The following is an 18,334-nucleotide window of genomic DNA, read 5'->3' on the forward strand; positions in this document are numbered from 1 at the left end:
GTAAGAAACACAAAGTAAAAACAACATGTCCCCATTTGTTTGGGGAACATAAATATAATTTTGAGTTTTGAGGATACATGAGGGTAGTAACTGATGCTTCACACCAGCCAACTTCATGAGGGGCGCAATTTCAGAATAACAAAATACAAAATTGATTGAAATATATTTATTCATTTTGTTGTCTTTGTTATTTACATACATAAAATTTCTACAGTTGTTTACAAGAATTGTACCAACACATTTGTAATGAAAGAATACATGTCTGAATAATAACTTAACCAGACTTGTTATGCTATATGCTTTGCATTTTTTTGTTTGTTTGGTAGTCTATAGTAAAAAAACAACAACCCAGAACAGATTTTCAGATTAAATAGTTTGTCAAGTGTTGTCTTCAAACAACTCAATGACAAAAGTTATCAGTCATGATTTATCTCACATCAATGAAATTTGTGTACAAAAAGAAATTGACTATTTTCCACAATAGATAATTCCTGTAGACATTTTATTGCACTTATGTGTGGAGCGTCACTCAACAACCATGTGACCCCTAAAGTTCCCGTTTGTAGTGTAAACAAAGGACTAGTCTCTCTCTCTTCAAGAACCCTGCAGCATGTCGATGAAATCTAACCATGAGGCATGTAATTTAATGATTTGGCTTTGATTACCGGTAAGAATTTGTGAGCCTCCATATTTACTAGATCAATCTGTTACATGTATTTAGTTTAATATGAGTAACACATCACAATAAAACTCATTTCCTTTCAAGTTATAAATGGAAAAAGATATATTGGAAAAATATTTCTTGACCTGTTTCACCAGTTCAGTATATTGATGGGCAATCACCAGCCTTGAAAATTATGAGTTCAAATATTATCGGTTTTAAATTTTCCCCCCAGTTCTTTTCTTCTAAAAATGCATTTTTCACTAAATATATTAAATTTTGAAGGTTTCGATTTCATAATTTCCATTTGTAACTGCCCTTTCTAGTGCGATATGCTTATTAATAAGGTGAAAAAGACCTCCCAACTGTCCAGGTAACACTTGGGTGCTGTTCTTAAAGAGAGATGACCAGTACATAATTTGAAATGGTGACTTTTAGTAAGATGTGATAGAAAATACATTAACAGGCAATACAAAAACTGAACACAAAAGCTTCATGATATGTGAAAATTTTGAAAACCATTTTGCTTTTTTTTTTTTGGTGCAAGTTTGAAGGGCAGTTTCAAATACAATTATTTCAAATAAATAAATGAGGATTACAACAATAATCTTATTGGACCACCTTAAGGTCACCTTGCAGACACCTTCATGAACTGTGGAAGACCACCTCGCTATCACGATACATATACTGGATTTTTGGAATGCGCCTTATTTTCAAACATCTTGAGGCAAAGATGCATACCATTTACATGTAGGCATCAACAATAAATAGGGCTCATCATCAACCATAAAACATTTAATACAGTTTGCTGCAAATAAATTGTATACACCATACATGTTCCACCTACATGCAAGATGTAGAGAATAAAAAAAAAAAGCACTTGTTCTTTTTCCCCATTTCCCCTGCCTGCATCAATTGTTCTGTGGGTGCGAGTTGATCATAAAATAAACGGTCTCTAGCACTCTGCACGCTTAGAAAGTCTTTCTGTGTATTGCCTTCAAACCATCTTCATTATATTCACGTTTTGACACCCACATTTTCTTAAACGTGTCTAAGGAAGCTAAAATGGATCCACTGAAAAGAACAAAGAAAATGGTATTCTTAATCAAACTTCTGAAGTATCTGGCAATCTGTGAGACTCCCTTTTAAGAAATCTTGATACAATGATTGATTGATTGTATCCTGTTTAACGTCTCTCGAGAAAATTTCTCACTTGTATGGAGACGTCACCAAAACCAATGAAGGGCTTCAAATCTAGGCCTATGCTTGGCGCTTATGGCCATTGAGCAGTAAGGGTTCTTTAGCATGCCACACCTACTGTCACTGAACACTTGTTTTTAAGGTCATCTCTGAGGACCTGTGACATTCACACCTGATGCCGAGCATTTGGCGAAGGAACTGTCACTACCTGTTTTAACGACTTGGATTAGTTGCAGCCGGGATTCGAACCCTGGCCTTCTGCATGCTGAAGACTTCAAACGGTCATCATGTGCTAATCAAGAAATAGTTTCATTTTACCAAAAAGGTAGACTTACTTTTGACAAATTAAAAATAAAATGCTAAGACAAATTATTTCCCCTATTAAAACAATGGAATATTGCGTGTGCATGTTTTTGTGCTTGGAGAGGTCTGCCCTTGGATAGTACTATAAAATGGCCCATTCCTCAAAGTGTGTTGCTGACTTGTTTGCAATTTCAGTGGCTTCTTTATGCAATAAAACATCAGTAAATAAGTTTATTTGCACAATGTTTGGTTTATACATATATATTACATTTTTCTGACAGTAATGAGATGATTTGGAAGAAGGCCTGTACTCGATATACAATAGCCACCTAGGAGTTCTGCAGGAATACTTTTATTCATGTATTTGCATTTTCATATTTAATTTTCATTTTATTTTATGATATATGTATATTTGTTATTGCAGCATAACTTACATAAGGAGTGTAGAGACATTAACCCACACCCTTACTTGTAGAATTACCTGTAACCTACATAAGGAGTGTAGAGACATTAACCCAGACCCTTACTTGTAGAATTACCTGTAACCTACATAAGGAGTGTAGAGACATTAACCCAGACCCTTACTTGTAGAATTACCTGTAACCTACATAAGGAGTGTAGAGACATTAACCCAGACCCTTACTTGTAGAATTACCAGTAACCTACATAAGGAATGTAGCAACATTAACCCAGACCCTTACTTGTAGAATTACCTGTAACCTACATAAGGCATGTAGAGACATTAACCCAGACCCTTACTTGTAGAATTACCAGTAACCTACATAAGGAGTGTAGAGACATTAACTCACACCCTTACTTGTAGAATTACCTGTAACCTACATAAGGAGTGTAGTGACATTAACTCAGACCCTTGTAGAATTACCAGTCGCCTACATAAGGAGTGTAGAGACATTAACCCACACCCTTACTTGTAGAATTACCAGTCACCTACATAAGGAGTGTAGCGACATTAACCCAGACCCTTACTTGTAGAATTACCAGTAACCTACATAAGGAGTGTAGAGACATTAACCCAGACCCCTACTTGTAGAATTACCAGTAACTTACATAAGGAGTGTAGAGACATTAACCCAGACCCTTACTTGTAGAATTACCAGTCACCTACAGAAGGAGTGTAGACATTATTGTAAGAGCAGTACCTGTAACCTTTATAGGGAGTGTAGAGACATTATTGTAGGAGCAGTACCTGTAACCTATATAGGGAGTGTAGAGACATTACTGTAGGAGCAGTACCTGTAACCTACATAAGGAGTGTAGACATTATTGTAGGAGCAGTACCTGTAACCTACATAAGGAGTGTAGACATTATTGTAGGAGCAGTACCTGTAACCTATATAGGGAGTGTAGAGACATTATTGTAGGAGCAGTACCTGTAACCTATATAAGGAGTGTAGACATTATTGTAGGAGCAGTACCTGTAACCTATATAGGGAGTGTAGAGACATTATTGTAGGAGCAGTACCTGTAACCTACATAAGGAGTGTAGAGACATTATTGTAGGAGCAGTACCTGTAACCTATATAGGGAGTGTAGAGACATTATTGTAGGAGCAGTACCTGTAACCTATATAAGGAGTGTAGAGACATTATTGTAGGAGCAGTACCTGTAACCTATATAGAGAGTGTAGAGACATTATTGTAGGAGCAGTACCTGTAACCTATATAAGGAGTGTAGAGACATTATTGTAGGAGCAGTACCTGTAACCTATATAAGGAGTGTAGAGACATTATTGTAGGAGCAGTACCTGTAACCTATATAGAGAGTGTAGAGACATTATTGTAGGAGCAGTACCTGTAACCTACATAAGGAGTGTAGAGACATTATTGTAGGAGCAGTACCTGTAACCTATATAGGGAGTGTAGAGACATTATTGTAAGAGCAGTACCTGTAACCTATATAAGGAGTGTAGAGACATTATTGTAGGAGCAGTACCTGTAACCTATATAGGGAGTGTAGAGACATTATTGTAGGAGCAGTACCTGTAACCTACATAAGGAGTGTAGACATTATTGTAGGAGCAGTACCTGTAACCTATATAGGGAGTGTAGAGACATTACTGTAGGAGCAGTACCTGTAACCTATATAAGGAGTGTAGAGACATTATTGTAGGAGCAGTACCTGTAACCTACATAAGGAGTGTAGAGACATTACTGTAGGAGCAGTACCTGTAACCTATATAGGGAGTGTAGAGACATTATTGTAGGAGCAGTACCTGTAACCTATATAGGGAGTGTAGAGACATTATTGTAAGAGCAGTACCTGTAACCTATATAGGGAGTGTAGAGACAGGGAGTGTAGAGACATTATTGTAGGAGCAGTACCTGTAACCTATATAGAGAGTATAGAGACATTATTGTAGGAGCAGTACCTGTAACCTATATAAGGAGTGTAGAGACATTATTGTAGGAGCAGTACCTGTAACCTATATAGAGAGTGTAGAGACATTATTGTAGGAGCAGTACCTGTAACCTATATAGGGAGTGTAGAGACATTATTGTAGGAGCAGTACCTGTAACCTACATAAGGAGTGTAGAGACATTATTGTAGGAGCAGTACCTGTAACCTATATAGAGAGTGTAGAGACATTATTGTAGGAGCAGTACCTGTAACCTACATAAGGAGTGTAGACATTATTGTAGGAGCAGTACCTGTAACCTATATAGGGAGTGTAGAGACATTATTGTAGGAGCAGTACCCGTAACCTATATAGGGAGTGTAGAGACATTATTGTAGGAGCAGTACCTGTAACCTACATAAGGAGTGTAGACATTATTGTAGGAGCAGTACCTGTAACCTATATAGGGAGTGTAGAGACATTATTGTAGGAGCAGTACCTGTAACCTATATAGGGAGTGTAGAGACATTATTGTAGGAGCAGTACCTGTAACCTATATAGGGAGTGTAGAGACATTATTGTAGGAGCAGTACCTGTAACCTATATAAGGAGTGTAGAGACATTATTGTAGGAGCAGTACCTGTAACCTATATAGAGAGTGTAGAGACATTATTGTAGGAGCAGTACCTGTAACCTATATAGGGAGTGTAGAGACATTATTGTAGGAGCAGTACCTGTAACCTACATGTATATAGGGAGTGTAGAGACATTATTGTAGGAGCAGTACCTGTAACCTACATAAGGAGTGTAGAGACATTATTGTAGGAGCAGTACCTGTAACCTATATAGAGAGTGTAGAGACATTATTGTAGGAGCAGTACCTGTAACCTATATAAGGAGTGTAGACATTATTGTAGGAGCAGTACCTGTAACCTATATAGGGAGTGTAGAGACATTATTGTAGGAGCAGTACCTGTAACCTATATAAGGAGTGTAGACATTATTGTAGGAGCAGTACCTGTAACCTATATAGGGAGTGTAGAGACATTATTGTAGGAGCAGTACCTGTAACCTTTGGTGGAAATACTATAGATGACTTCTTTACACATAACTTTAAAGGACATGTTAATCTGATTTGTCAGAAACGTTTTCTGATTATTGTATATATATGGTCCTCAATAGATGTGATTGTCTATGTCATGAATACAGTCATCATTTAAGTGTCGTATACACCTGTTCATCCACTTGTAAAGAAATTCTACATATTTCACAGAATCATACAATCATAACCTATCTTTAACATGTGGAAATAATGAATTTGAAATTATTTACATTTTTAATTTAATGAAAGATTGCAGGTCTGAAACTTACCCTATCCAAGTTGAGTATAATCTTTCTTGTGGAGCGGATATCTGAAATAATAAACAGATCTAATTTCATAATCTGAAATAATGGGAAAGATTTTGACATAAATGCAAATAAAATCTATTTTCATTTTTTTGAAATCATCTTATTTCATGTTTCATTATAATTCTATGAGCACAACTTACCCTAATTTTTATATCTTTTGGGGCTAATTTCTTTAATTCACTTAGCAGTCTATCACCAAATCCTGCAAAGGAAATCATGAACTATCACTGATAATGATTTGTCCAAAAAAATATACACATGTATGGACAAACAAGCATCCTGTAAGTAACGCATAACGATATACATTCCCTACTGGTCTCAAGTCAAGTTGATTGCATAATATTCTGTGCGTGATCCCCTTGAAATTTAAATTGTATAGCTAAACATTTCACAGATCATAGTACAGGGCTGTGACCGAAGTCCTCAGAAAGCAGAGGAAAACTGGTCAAAATGGGAGGAAAACACCTCACCCTACCTGAAAAAATATAATTTTCTGTCACTTTAGATCAAACTCAGAGTGTTTCATTTTTTCAAACTTTGAGCTAATCAGAGGATTTCCTCTGAAAAGAGGAAAAATCACACCCTGAGAGTATGAAATGAAAACTGTTGCTATAAGAAATCTATATATACAAAGTATGAAAGCTCTACCTTAGATATTGAATAGGTTTGGTTTTCTTAAAAGTAGGTTAAACTCCAAGGTCACATGGGAAAAAATTTGGTGCCATAAGAAAGGCCTTGTCAGAAGGAGTGCACATACCCTATCACTCACCATTCAAAAGTTATGAGCAAGGTCAAAGTTTCAAACAAACAGACAAGACAAAAATAATATAAGCCCCGACGATATTCACCAGGGCATAAAACACAACTTGGGAACATTTCTGTTCAATAAAATTTAGTGTGGCCCTGTGCTACTCTTGAAAACAAGAGGCCCATGGGCCACATCGCTCACCTGAGTCGCCTTCGCCCATATTCAAAGATTTTCCCTATACGCATGTAAAACTTAAAAACAATCCCTATTGTGGCCCCACCATACCCATGGGGGCCATGATTTTTACAAACTTGAATCTACACTATGCCAGGAAGCTTTCATGTAAATGTAAACTTCTCTGGCCCAATGGTTCTTGAGACGATTTTTAAAATTTCTCTATATATTTGTATGCAAATCTTTGATCCCCTATTGTGGCCCCACCCTCCCCCCGGGGGCATGATTTTAACAAACTTGAATCTGCACTATGTCAGGGAGCTTTCATGTAAATGTAAACTTTTCTGGCCTAGTGATTCTTCAGAAGAATATTTTTAATGATTTGTATGTAAAACTTTGATCCCCTATTGTGGCCCCACGCTACCCCTGGGGCCGTGATGTTCACAAACTTGAATCTGCACTATGTCAGGAAGCTTTAATGTAAATGTAAACTTTTCTGGCCCAAAGGTTCTAGAGAAGATTTTTAAAGATTTTCCCTACATATCTGTATGTAAAATTTTGATTTCCTATTGTGGCCCAATCCTACCCCTGGGGACCATGATTTTAACAAACTTGAATCTGCACTATGTCTGGAAGCTTTAATGTAAATGTAAACTTTTCTGGCCCAAAGGTTCTAGAGAAGATTTTTAAAGATTTTCCCTACATATCTGTATGTAAAATTTTGATTTCCTATTGTGGCCCCATCCTACCCCTGGGGACCATGATTTTAACAAACTTGAATCTGCATTATGTCAGGAAGCTTTCAAGTAAATGTCAGCTCTTTTGGCTCATTGGTTCTTGAGAAGAAGATTTTTAAAGATTTTTCCTATATATTTCTATGCAAAAATTTGATCCCCTATTGTGGCCCCATCCTACCCCTGGGGGCCATGATTTAAACAAACTTGAATCTGCACTATGTCAGGAAGCTTTTATGTAAATGTCAGCTTTTCTGGCCCAGCGGTTCTTAAGAAGAAGATTTTTAAATGACCCTACCCTAATTTTGCATTTTTTGTGATTATCTCCCCCTTGAAGGGGGCATGGCCCTTCATTTAAACAAACCTAAAAGCCCTTCACCCAAGGATGCTTTTGGCCAAGTTTGGTTGAAATTGACCCAGTGGTTCTGGAGAAGATGAAAATGTGAAAAGTTTACAACGCCAATGACAGACAACTGACAAATTTAGATCAGAAAAGCCTTTGGCTCAAGTGAGCTAAAAAGTTATTCATCTATGCAATATCATTCAATTGTGATTTCCCGCGCTTGCGCTGGATTTCATCTAGTAACATATAATAAGTAGCATGGCCTTTCAGACAATGCCATGTTTGACAACTCCATTGTCATATTCCCACTCATTGAAAAGGTAGACATTCTTTTACACAACTTTTAAATTATAAGTGAGTGATGTCTGAAATTCTTTGTGAAAAGTCCTTTTCAAGTGTCACAGCTCGATATTCTTTAATGTCCTTGGCATTTGAGCTTCTTACGTGTACTTAAAAATCCGACACTATATATAAAATTTATACTACTGTTGAAACAGGAGCTACACAAGACAGGGCATATCCCCTCGCAATGAGTGTCTACAAGTCCTGTAGTGACCTTGACCTTCAGACCCCCAAACTCAACAGGGTTCTTCCTCTCTTGATAACAAAGATATATGTGAAGTATCAAGTCAGTTGAGCAATAAATGTGGCCTTTAGATGGAACAAGCTTTTTCTATGAAGTACCGTAGTGACCTTTTACCCACTTACCAAAACCTTCACTGTTGATAATACTGTTTGAACTATGAGAGCTCTTTGATACTCCTCAGATGTAATTCTTATGGCAAGGCCTTTTGAATTGCACATTTAAAACAAACTGACTACCATTGGCTATGCTATCATACAAGGCATTCATTTTACTCACAACATCTTATTTTAACAAAGTGTAGCATTGAAAATGAATTGATTTTACTTTTGAAAAGTGTTGATCCTCCTGACAAAACAACATTAGAGAAGAGCATTCGTCGGAGATCCATGTCCGATTTTCGAATTGAATATGCCAGGACTTCATGTATACCCTCGAACTCCTCTCCAATCAAGTCTGGACGAAACAGGACTTCTGGAGCACGGAACTTTGCTGGACCAATCTAAAGTGAATAGTATTACTGATAGTATTGACAGGTAGAGCTAAACATAATCTGCCATGTGTGTATCAAACCATGAAGGTCTATATTTACCTCAATAACACTACCATCAGGTAATGTGTACTGTGACTTCTCTCCCTCTACTGTCTCTTCCTTCAGGGGATTATCTGACAAGTAGCAGGCTCTCTGAAAATATAGAATTATTAATTAAAATGTGATTAGTTAAAATTTACCTTGCATCAAATTCAAATCCCCATTACAAAGACATCAATGCACAATGCATGGCTTTGAGTGAGTATAAAAACTATATTTTGTGAAAATTAGTATCAGTTGTCATCCAGAGAGGAGAGCATTTTCGCACCTTCTGAGCTTTAAACTATGCTTGAAATATTAATACTTGTTTTACAAGTACAGACCTCTTTGATGGTCCTAACAATTTCAAGCTCAGCAGAGGTATGGAAATTGTATCCCTCTTTCCTCAGAAGCAGTCTGAGGTATCGGGTGACGTCTCGGCCGGCAACATCTGACCTCATTATGCTGTGTGGCATGGCAAAGCCCTCATAAATTGGGACTGCGTGTGTTACACCGTCTCCAGAATCTAGCACTACACCTGTGGTTTTCCCTGTGGCATATCTGAAACACATTGGGAGGATTTAATCTAAGCTTGATATGTAATTATCAGATGGGCTCTTTATCAGTGTTTAAATTTTTTAACCATCTCTTGTAAATAAAAGCAGTCCATTACTAGTGCTCTAAATCTCTTCTATCCATATAATTTTTATTCACAATATAAAGGCGTGATAATCAAAGTAAAATAAAAATCTATAATAACATGATATTTCCAGTAAAAGAGAGACACTTTTTCAATTTCAGTTTTCTGAATAACAACACAAACATCATTTGAACACTTGATATTTAACACTCTCCTATAAACATAATTAATGTCTTTTAAATTCAAATTTCTCTTGATAGATAAAAATTTGCTAATAATATCATAAACTGCAAAATGTTGAACTAATACTGAGAGAAAGAAGCTTACAAACTAAGCACTGCCTGCATGGAAATGTACAAAGCTGGCACATTGAAAGTCTCGAAAAATATTTCTGCTGCTTTTTCTCTATTTCTCCTTGGGTTTAATGGAGCTTCTGTTAGCAGTACAGGATGCTTAAAAAAGACATATATGCATATAATTACCAAGCATTTCATAAACCAAGTCCAAGCCATTTAACTGATACTTTATCCTGAATTTATTTACTTCACAGGGGTTTTCCTGGCTTGTTTTTGGGTATGGTTATCCGACCCATTTCCAATCCAAAAGTCGTAGATGTTTTCCTAATTTTCAATTATTTTTACCCCAATCAACTGTCCTTAAAAATCCATATATAGAGAGTCAGAAATGATTTATATTCATTTGTTTTTCTGAGCACAATTATGAAATACTGGAAATGCAAAATTGGGGCCATAATTGTAAAAACCAATCAGCATTCCCCGAAAAACTCCGCTACATTACAGGAAGAACCCCAAGTAGTGCTAGTCAACTACCTATAATGTTTGATCATAAAAAATTTTGAAGACGCTTTACTTGCAATAGAAATATTATATTTATGATTAACTCCATTAATCTTTAGTATATCATATAGAATGCCATGATTGTAAAAAGTTATCAACATTCCTCGGAAAACACTGTGACATTATACAAAGTACACTGAGTAGAGATTAGAGCTAGTGAACTATTGACATTCCTCAGAAAACACTGCTACATTATACATAGAACACTGAGACAATAGAGCTAGTGAACTATCGATATTCCTCAGAAAACACTGCTACATTATACATAGAGCACTGAGACAATAGAGCTAGTGAACTATCGATATTCCTCAGAAAACATTTCTACATTATACATAGAACACTGAGTAGAGCTAGTGAACTATTGACATTCCTCAGAAAACACTGCTACAGTATACAACAAGAGTACCGCAAACGGTACATAATACGCCCGTGAAATGCTTACATAGGGTGTTTTTCTTGTGCTATAATTTGTATAACTTTGCTTCAGGTAGTATCAGCCATCATGAGGCTGTGACAAACTTACATACACTGTATGAACAAAGGGTCTTAGCTTAAAAATCGAGATTTCCTCAAAATGGACCAAGTTCAACAACCTGTAATTTTCTCAAAAATTGTAGAAAATCAAAATCCATCCCACATGCACATCTTCAATACCCACACAAACACTCCACAAAATAAGAAGGCTCTCACTTGAAAACTGTGGGAGGATTAGGGCGGACAAATTATGTACCCTCCATATAATAATTATTTCCAAATAAAGGGGCAAAACTCCTGGAAAAAAGGTCGAAATGGATCAAAATTGCAGTATGATCTAGAGTGACCCACAAAGAAGCTACACAGCAAGTTACAGCATGATATGTGAAAGGGAAATGAAATTATAAAGAGAAAACCCCGAACGAACAGATGGACGTACAGACATCGCTGTACCATAATACATCCCGTCTAAAGACGGGCGTATGAAAATGTGTAGAATTTGAATGTAAACATTAAAGATAGAACACTGAGTAGAGATAGTGAACTATCGACATTCCTCAGAAAACACTGCTACATTATATGTAGAACACCGAGTAGAGCTAGTGAACTATCGACATTCCTCAGAAAACACTGCTACATTATACATAGAACATTGAGTAGAGCTAGTGAACTATCGACATTCCTCAGAAAACACTGCTACATTATACATAGAACATTGAGTAGAGCTAGTGAACTATCGACATTCCTCAGAAAACACTGCTACATTATACATAGAACACTGAGACAGTAGAGCTAGTGAACTATCGACATTCCTCAGAAAACACTGCTAAATTATACATAGAACATTGAGTAGAGCTAGTGAACTATTGACATTCCTCAGAAAACACTGCTACATTATAAAAAAAATGTGCAGAATTTGAATGTAAAGCACTATTAATTTTTGCTATTTACACAAAGAGAGGTGAGATCTCAGACAAAGCTGTTTCTAAGAATACACATACCATTTTTACTGAGTGATCAATCATCAAAGGATTTTTTCTTCACTTTTATTGATTATTAAGCACAACGTAATACTTTTCAAATTTTCCCCACGTGAACATTTAGTATTTTTACACTTCAATTTTCCCAAATATACAGACCCTGGACCAAGTGTGAAAATGGTAAGGAAAACCCTGCTTCAAATAGTACAACTGAAGAGAATAAAATTGTCATTTCAATTTAGCTGATCATAAAATACCTCTTCTGAAAAGGTTTGTAGCTGATCTTTGGAATAAATATACTGCCAGATTCGTTCCATGTCATTCCAGTCTTTAACAATGCCATGTTCCATGGGGTACTTAACAGTCAACAGTCCTCGGTGTTCCTATAACAGATATCATACAGAACGTGTATAATTGGGTGATGTGCAAACCACATGTTTCAACAATATGTATATCAATTTTAACACAAACTTTGAACTGAAAACTTGTGGTCTATAATGAATCAACATTTTGATACCAAGTATGTCCAATATTACAACAAGTTTCACTGTTCATTTCTTGTTCTTGCAATGAACACCTTTTAATACAAATTTGACGAGAAGTTGCAACATTTATAAATTATTCAGTATATTTTGAATGTGATAAGTTATCCAAATACAGATAATAGATGTATAACCTCAGCTTCTGGACCCAGAAAGACTTCCCCTTCCAGGGCCCCAGCCATCACCCTGACATGTTTTGGTCTTCCAACACTGAAACATAAAACAATGCATAAAGTTAACTACTGATTACTGAACTTCAGATATCTGGAAACATGAAAAGAGTTCATCTATTATCCTGGACATGTATGTTAAATGTAAATCTACAGAATTAACCTTAAACCACAAGAATTACTGTAGCGTTGGAACTTACAAGTTTGGGAAATGGTATTTTGGTACTTGGTCTCCAGCAAAACCAGCTTTGATAACCCCAGACCCCTAAAATAAATCATAAAAATCAACTGGTTGACAATTTCTGATATTGCACAAATCATTCATTAGCATATAGTATCACGGCCACATCTGTAGAAATAACTTTATTTCCTGGTTAGATGGAGATAGAAAAAAAGACAAAGAGAAAGGCAGACCAAATCAATACTCTCTCACACTACCTTTGTGATCTACGGGCTTTAAATACTGAGACCTGGCACTCTATGATCAAGCAAGATAAACACTTGCAGCTTAGGCCCAATTCAAAATTTCATTTATTTCCTCCTTTTCAGTCATCTTGAAAAAAATGCCCAAAATCAATGAAAATTATTGTTTATATACACCTTAATTTCCCCCCCATATAAAACTAGTGCAATTTAGAACCAACATTTTAACTGTTAACTTAAATCTCTCACTTGTGGTCTATTGACTGGTCAACAGTTTACAAACTGTTGACTGGGCAATAGTCTGTCCTATTTCTATTGGCTACACAAGTCATGTGATTCTCAGTCTGCTGATTTGTTTACATAATGGTGAGGTTCACTGATTTGACTGATGAAGAAATACAGAATTTTTTAAAGATAAAACACAAAGCAGAAACATAAAAATATAAATTAGAATATTGGGTATGTTTTCTTTAAACAAGTAAATGTATGCAATCATACTGCCTTCTTCAAAGCCAACAAACCATGTACATCTAGTAAAAACATCCTTTAAGAATGAAAGTGTATAACAAAACAGTTATAGACTGCGTCCGAGGACAACAGTTGTTTTGTTTGACCCTCAAACCGATCTGTTGTCCTCAATCTACGGCTTTGGGCAAGATTCATCCTCCGGTCAAACAAAGCAGCTGTTGTCCTCAAACTCAGTCAATATTCCTCTTCAGAAAATTATTTTCAGATTAAAAAAAAACAAAACTTTTCCAACTCATTTTAATTAGAATTTTAGAGTATGCTCTATATAAAAACTTGGCAGTGCTCAGTGATTTTCTCACGGAGGCTCACTATTCTGCAACTACCAACTAGTACATCAAAATGGAGGGTCAATAATGGAAACAAACAATTCAAACTCACCCCTGTAAACGCGTGATCGTTAATTCGGACACGATCGGTAAAGTGGACCGTTATCTAGAACGACAGTTTGATAGCTGGTAAGTTTTGATGTTATTTATGTGTCGCTGTTTTATGCAGTTTAAAATTTTACAAGATATTAGTATAGTAGGGACAATTTATGAGCCTTTCAGTGTAATTAGAAGAAGTTATTCCCACAAATGTTAATGTATATGCAATCTAATTTAATAGATTTGGCTATAAATTCTGAAATTTCTTTCTGTCAAATCATTAATTTTTATAATGGCTCATTTAATTAAAAAAATTATTGTGATTTTATGAATCATTCAGGGTAACATAAACTATCCATGCATCACCAAAAAGTGCATATATCAGTGTCTAGAAATGGTTTTTACACGAAAATTGAAAAGATAGAGACAATCGGCAACGCAACCTTTTGTTTAATACAAAGTGATCGTATAATGCAAGTCAACAAGGAGGCCTATCAAATATAGGGTAGGAAGGGGGATTGGTTTCATGTTGTATTTTTATTAATTTTCATAATTTACAATCATCCGTCAAATAAAAAAAAAAAAAATTCAGGACATTGAGATACCCTAGTGTCAACTTGCTCTGTCCTGTTTCAAGACAATGTTATCATAACATAGAAATATGCAGTGAATAACACTATTGTTTCATTGAAAAGGGTGCTAAAATACGAGGTTTGTTTGATATGTAATGTGTATTGTACCACAGCGGGATAATGCTTTGCATGATTTCGTGAATATGATGATACTCTTGAATAGCTCTATTCAATACCTCTCAATACTTTTGATTTCCATTAGTGGAACTCTTCAAATTAAAGGCGCGTAAAGTCGTGCTACCGGGACAACGTAAACAAATATGGCATTGAATACGAATTATAATCAACTGCAAAACACAACACTGATCAAAATTCTAAAGTTAAAAAAAAATTAATTATTTTAACAAGAAAAAAGACAAACTTATTAAACTATGTGAGGGAGCATAGGTACTGAATTTGCTAAATTTGACCGATATAAAGCATCAACTGCAAGAAGAACTGTAAAGGTTTTACCTATGCACATCCAACATAACGAAATCTTCTTGCAAATAATGGGGATTCATATGCTTTTAAAGTTATTCCGTCAGACTATGAAGATATTTTATCATACAATTAGTGCAGGTTCATATGGCATGAACTTTGTAAGTATGAATTGGTACAGTATAAGTTTTACATGTAACAACCCCCCCCCCCCCCCCCCCCCCCCACCCCCCACCCTCCTTTTCTAATATTAGAAAATAAATTACTCATCTGTCAAACTGCAATTTTGTTTTAATTTTGAGATGTTTATAACACTAATTAACACAACTGCTATGTTTCTGAACTTCATCTAAGCTATTTCAAAAATTACATATGTCGATGGAAATCGGATATAAAACATCAAATTTTGAAACAGATGTGATGGCGTTCAAAAACACATAAGTCTTATATATTAGTGTTAGATTTTTTAAAATGTAACTTGACTAATGGCTATTTTACCATGGCACCATGTTTTTTAATATATATATATATATATATATATATATATATATATATATATATATATATATATATTTAAAAAAAAGGGGGGGTATCAAGGTTTTGCTTATGTCCCGGTAATCTCATACTTGCTCGCGAGACTTGTTTTATTGACGCGCAAGAGTCATCAAAGCGCGATAACTCTGATGGGCTGGTAATAGGAAGTATTGGAAATATCAATAGAAAATTCAAAGAAAACAGGAAATGAATTTGTTCTGCGTGAAATGCTCAGGTAAAAATATATAATGAACACTTATCAGTTGTCCCATGATCACGAAATTCGCGAAAAATGTCAGGAAAAAAAGATATCGCATTTTATTTCTCACCTCTTGCTAAAGGAATAGAAAAAAACAAGCTGCATTGTCAATCGCGTCCAAGTTAATGATCGATCATTTACAGGGGGTGAAACTAAGCCTTATATATGTTGAAAGTCAAAATCGGACATTGACAAGGTGCATCTCTCTCCGTCACAAAAAGCAATCAAGAAATTTGCCACACCCAGACACCTAGTAGCATAATGTATAGTCAAAGTTAGTATTTCTTCAAGGAAAAACAAAATCGATAGATTCAAATTGGCCTCTCATCAACATATCATGCAACATACACTGCCATATTGTAGTTTGTGGGAAATTATCAACCAGTCATCACTTCATCACAAACAAGGGGAGGGAATTATGACATACAAACCACTCCCATATCAGTCTAGAACTAAAAGTACTACATGCATCTTGTACGCAATCAAGGTTAAGTTGGCGTAAAATGAATGTATTATTCATTGGTAAGCATTAAATATAGGTGGAATTTTGAGAGAAAAAAATAGAGTTGAGGAAACTCGGTCCACTCCGGATGACTCATTGTTGACATTTGCCAAGCATAAATGATGTTTCGCTTTGCAGAAAAAGATATTCTGGACACTTTGCTTACATTGTCTATTACAACGGGCTGGTTAGCTATCACATCTGCGTAAGACTCCATTTAATATCTTTTACTGTCCAACTTGCAGACACATTCATTTATTGATCGGAAGTGCATACAAGTTAGAACCTATATTGGTAATAAATAATGAGTCCGGAATCCACCATAGAATAGAATATGATTTATTTCCAAATTAGGGCCCTCTCGGGCATACAGCATACATGATCGTTAACATTTCAATGTGCAATGTTTATTTTTAAAAAATGATGATAAAAAGAAAAGAACTATATAATATGCGGGCGGTACCGTTTGAGCGAGCGCAGCTACCTGTATATTATGTAATGTTTCTGGGGTTTGATCACGTTCAATTATTTTTTTTTTTTATTAATTTCTCAATACTCCGTGACACATGATAAAAACACAACTTTTAATTTAAATGGTACAACTCTTGCCTGCGAGGAGGAAGAAGTGAAGCTGCTTTCAATCTGAATTTTAATTCCCATATTTCAATTCAAATATTTGTAAGAAAGCAGCTCGTCAATTAAATGTAATAAAGCATATAGGGAAACATCTTTGTAGATTGAGCAAACTCACTATCTACCATTCTTTTATCATGTCAAACTTTGGTTATTGTCCTCTGGTATGGCACTTTTGTAGTGAACAAAATTGTAAAAAAAAAAATTAAAAAAAAATTCAAGAACGAGCCCTACGATTTATTCCTGAAGACCATGTACTAGTATATATAATCAACTATTAGATAAATCAAATCTTCCCTCACTGAAAACCAGGCGTATGAGAGCCATGACCCTTGAAGATTTTAAAATTATAAATAAACAAAGTCCATTATTCCTGCGAGACTTGGTCCAGCTAAGAAACACGAGGTATAATTTCAGATACCAAAAGACCTTGGAACTTCCAAGACCAAGAACAACTAGGTATGGTAAAAGGTCTTTCATGCAGCTATGCAGCCGCCACACGATGAAACTCCTTACCCAACCATATAAGGGAAATCTCCTTCAATCAAATTAGAACTTTTATAGACACATGGGGGGAGGGGGGGGGGCTGCAGATGCAGCTCCTGTCGAGTACACGGTGTGGGGGTGCATGGCTGAATGAAAATAACTTCTTTTTTTTCTCGATATATCATAAAGACGTCGTGCACGCTATTGGTGTCAAAACGTATTACATAGCATGATGTTTTATATAAATAAAACCACTTTACTGTACGAAAGTACAATTTTACATTCTATCCATTCGATATCAATTCATCTTATTAAAATGCGAATAATTGAATCTATCAACTTGGATATTCTAATATTTACTGTTTTAGTTTGCTGTTTCCTTTTATGCAAATTTTGCAGCCTTTCATCTGCATTACTACCAATTTTTGCTTTTTGTTTAATTTTTATTTTTTGTTCTGTCTTTTGAAAGATTCATTTTTATTTCATCTTCCTAAACCTTTTTTGTTTGTTTACCTTGTAACTTATTTACTGCAAACTGCTATATATTATTTATTTAAATATTATTATCATATTTTTCCTTATTTTACATTTAACAGTTATAGTGCTTCTTAACAAGTAATGCTGTGAATTTAATGCTTAAAATTTATAGTGAAAGACTTTTGTTTGATTTGTATTTAATTGTTAACTTCTGAAACTGTCTATCTATACAGTATGCGTGTAAATATATATATATATATATATATATATATATATATATATATATATATATATATATATATATATATATATACATATATGTGTGTGTG

The 18,334-nt window shown here is 35.3% G+C and overlaps 1 protein-coding gene across 1 annotated transcript; it reads right to left on the reverse strand.

Moving 5' to 3' along the window:
* Window positions 1-151: 151 nt before the first annotated feature.
* On the reverse strand, window positions 152-16,717 carry LOC125657875 (alpha-centractin). The gene is made up of 11 exons (XM_048888736.2): window positions 16,576-16,717; window positions 12,947-13,011; window positions 12,711-12,786; window positions 12,292-12,417; window positions 10,051-10,175; window positions 9,428-9,644; window positions 9,105-9,197; window positions 8,840-9,014; window positions 6,071-6,132; window positions 5,892-5,932; window positions 152-1,735 (listed from the first exon to the last, which is right to left on the reverse strand). The coding sequence occupies exons 1-11, from the start codon at window positions 16,624-16,626 to the stop codon at window positions 1,633-1,635; spliced, it is 1,134 nt and encodes a 377-aa protein (XP_048744693.1). The 5' UTR covers window positions 16,627-16,717; the 3' UTR covers window positions 152-1,632.
* Between the last annotated feature and the right edge of the window lie 1,617 nt (window positions 16,718-18,334).

This window comes from Ostrea edulis, chromosome 9 (assembly GCF_947568905.1).
Source record: "Ostrea edulis chromosome 9, xbOstEdul1.1, whole genome shotgun sequence".
Classification (NCBI taxonomy): Eukaryota; Metazoa; Mollusca; class Bivalvia; order Ostreida; family Ostreidae; genus Ostrea; species Ostrea edulis.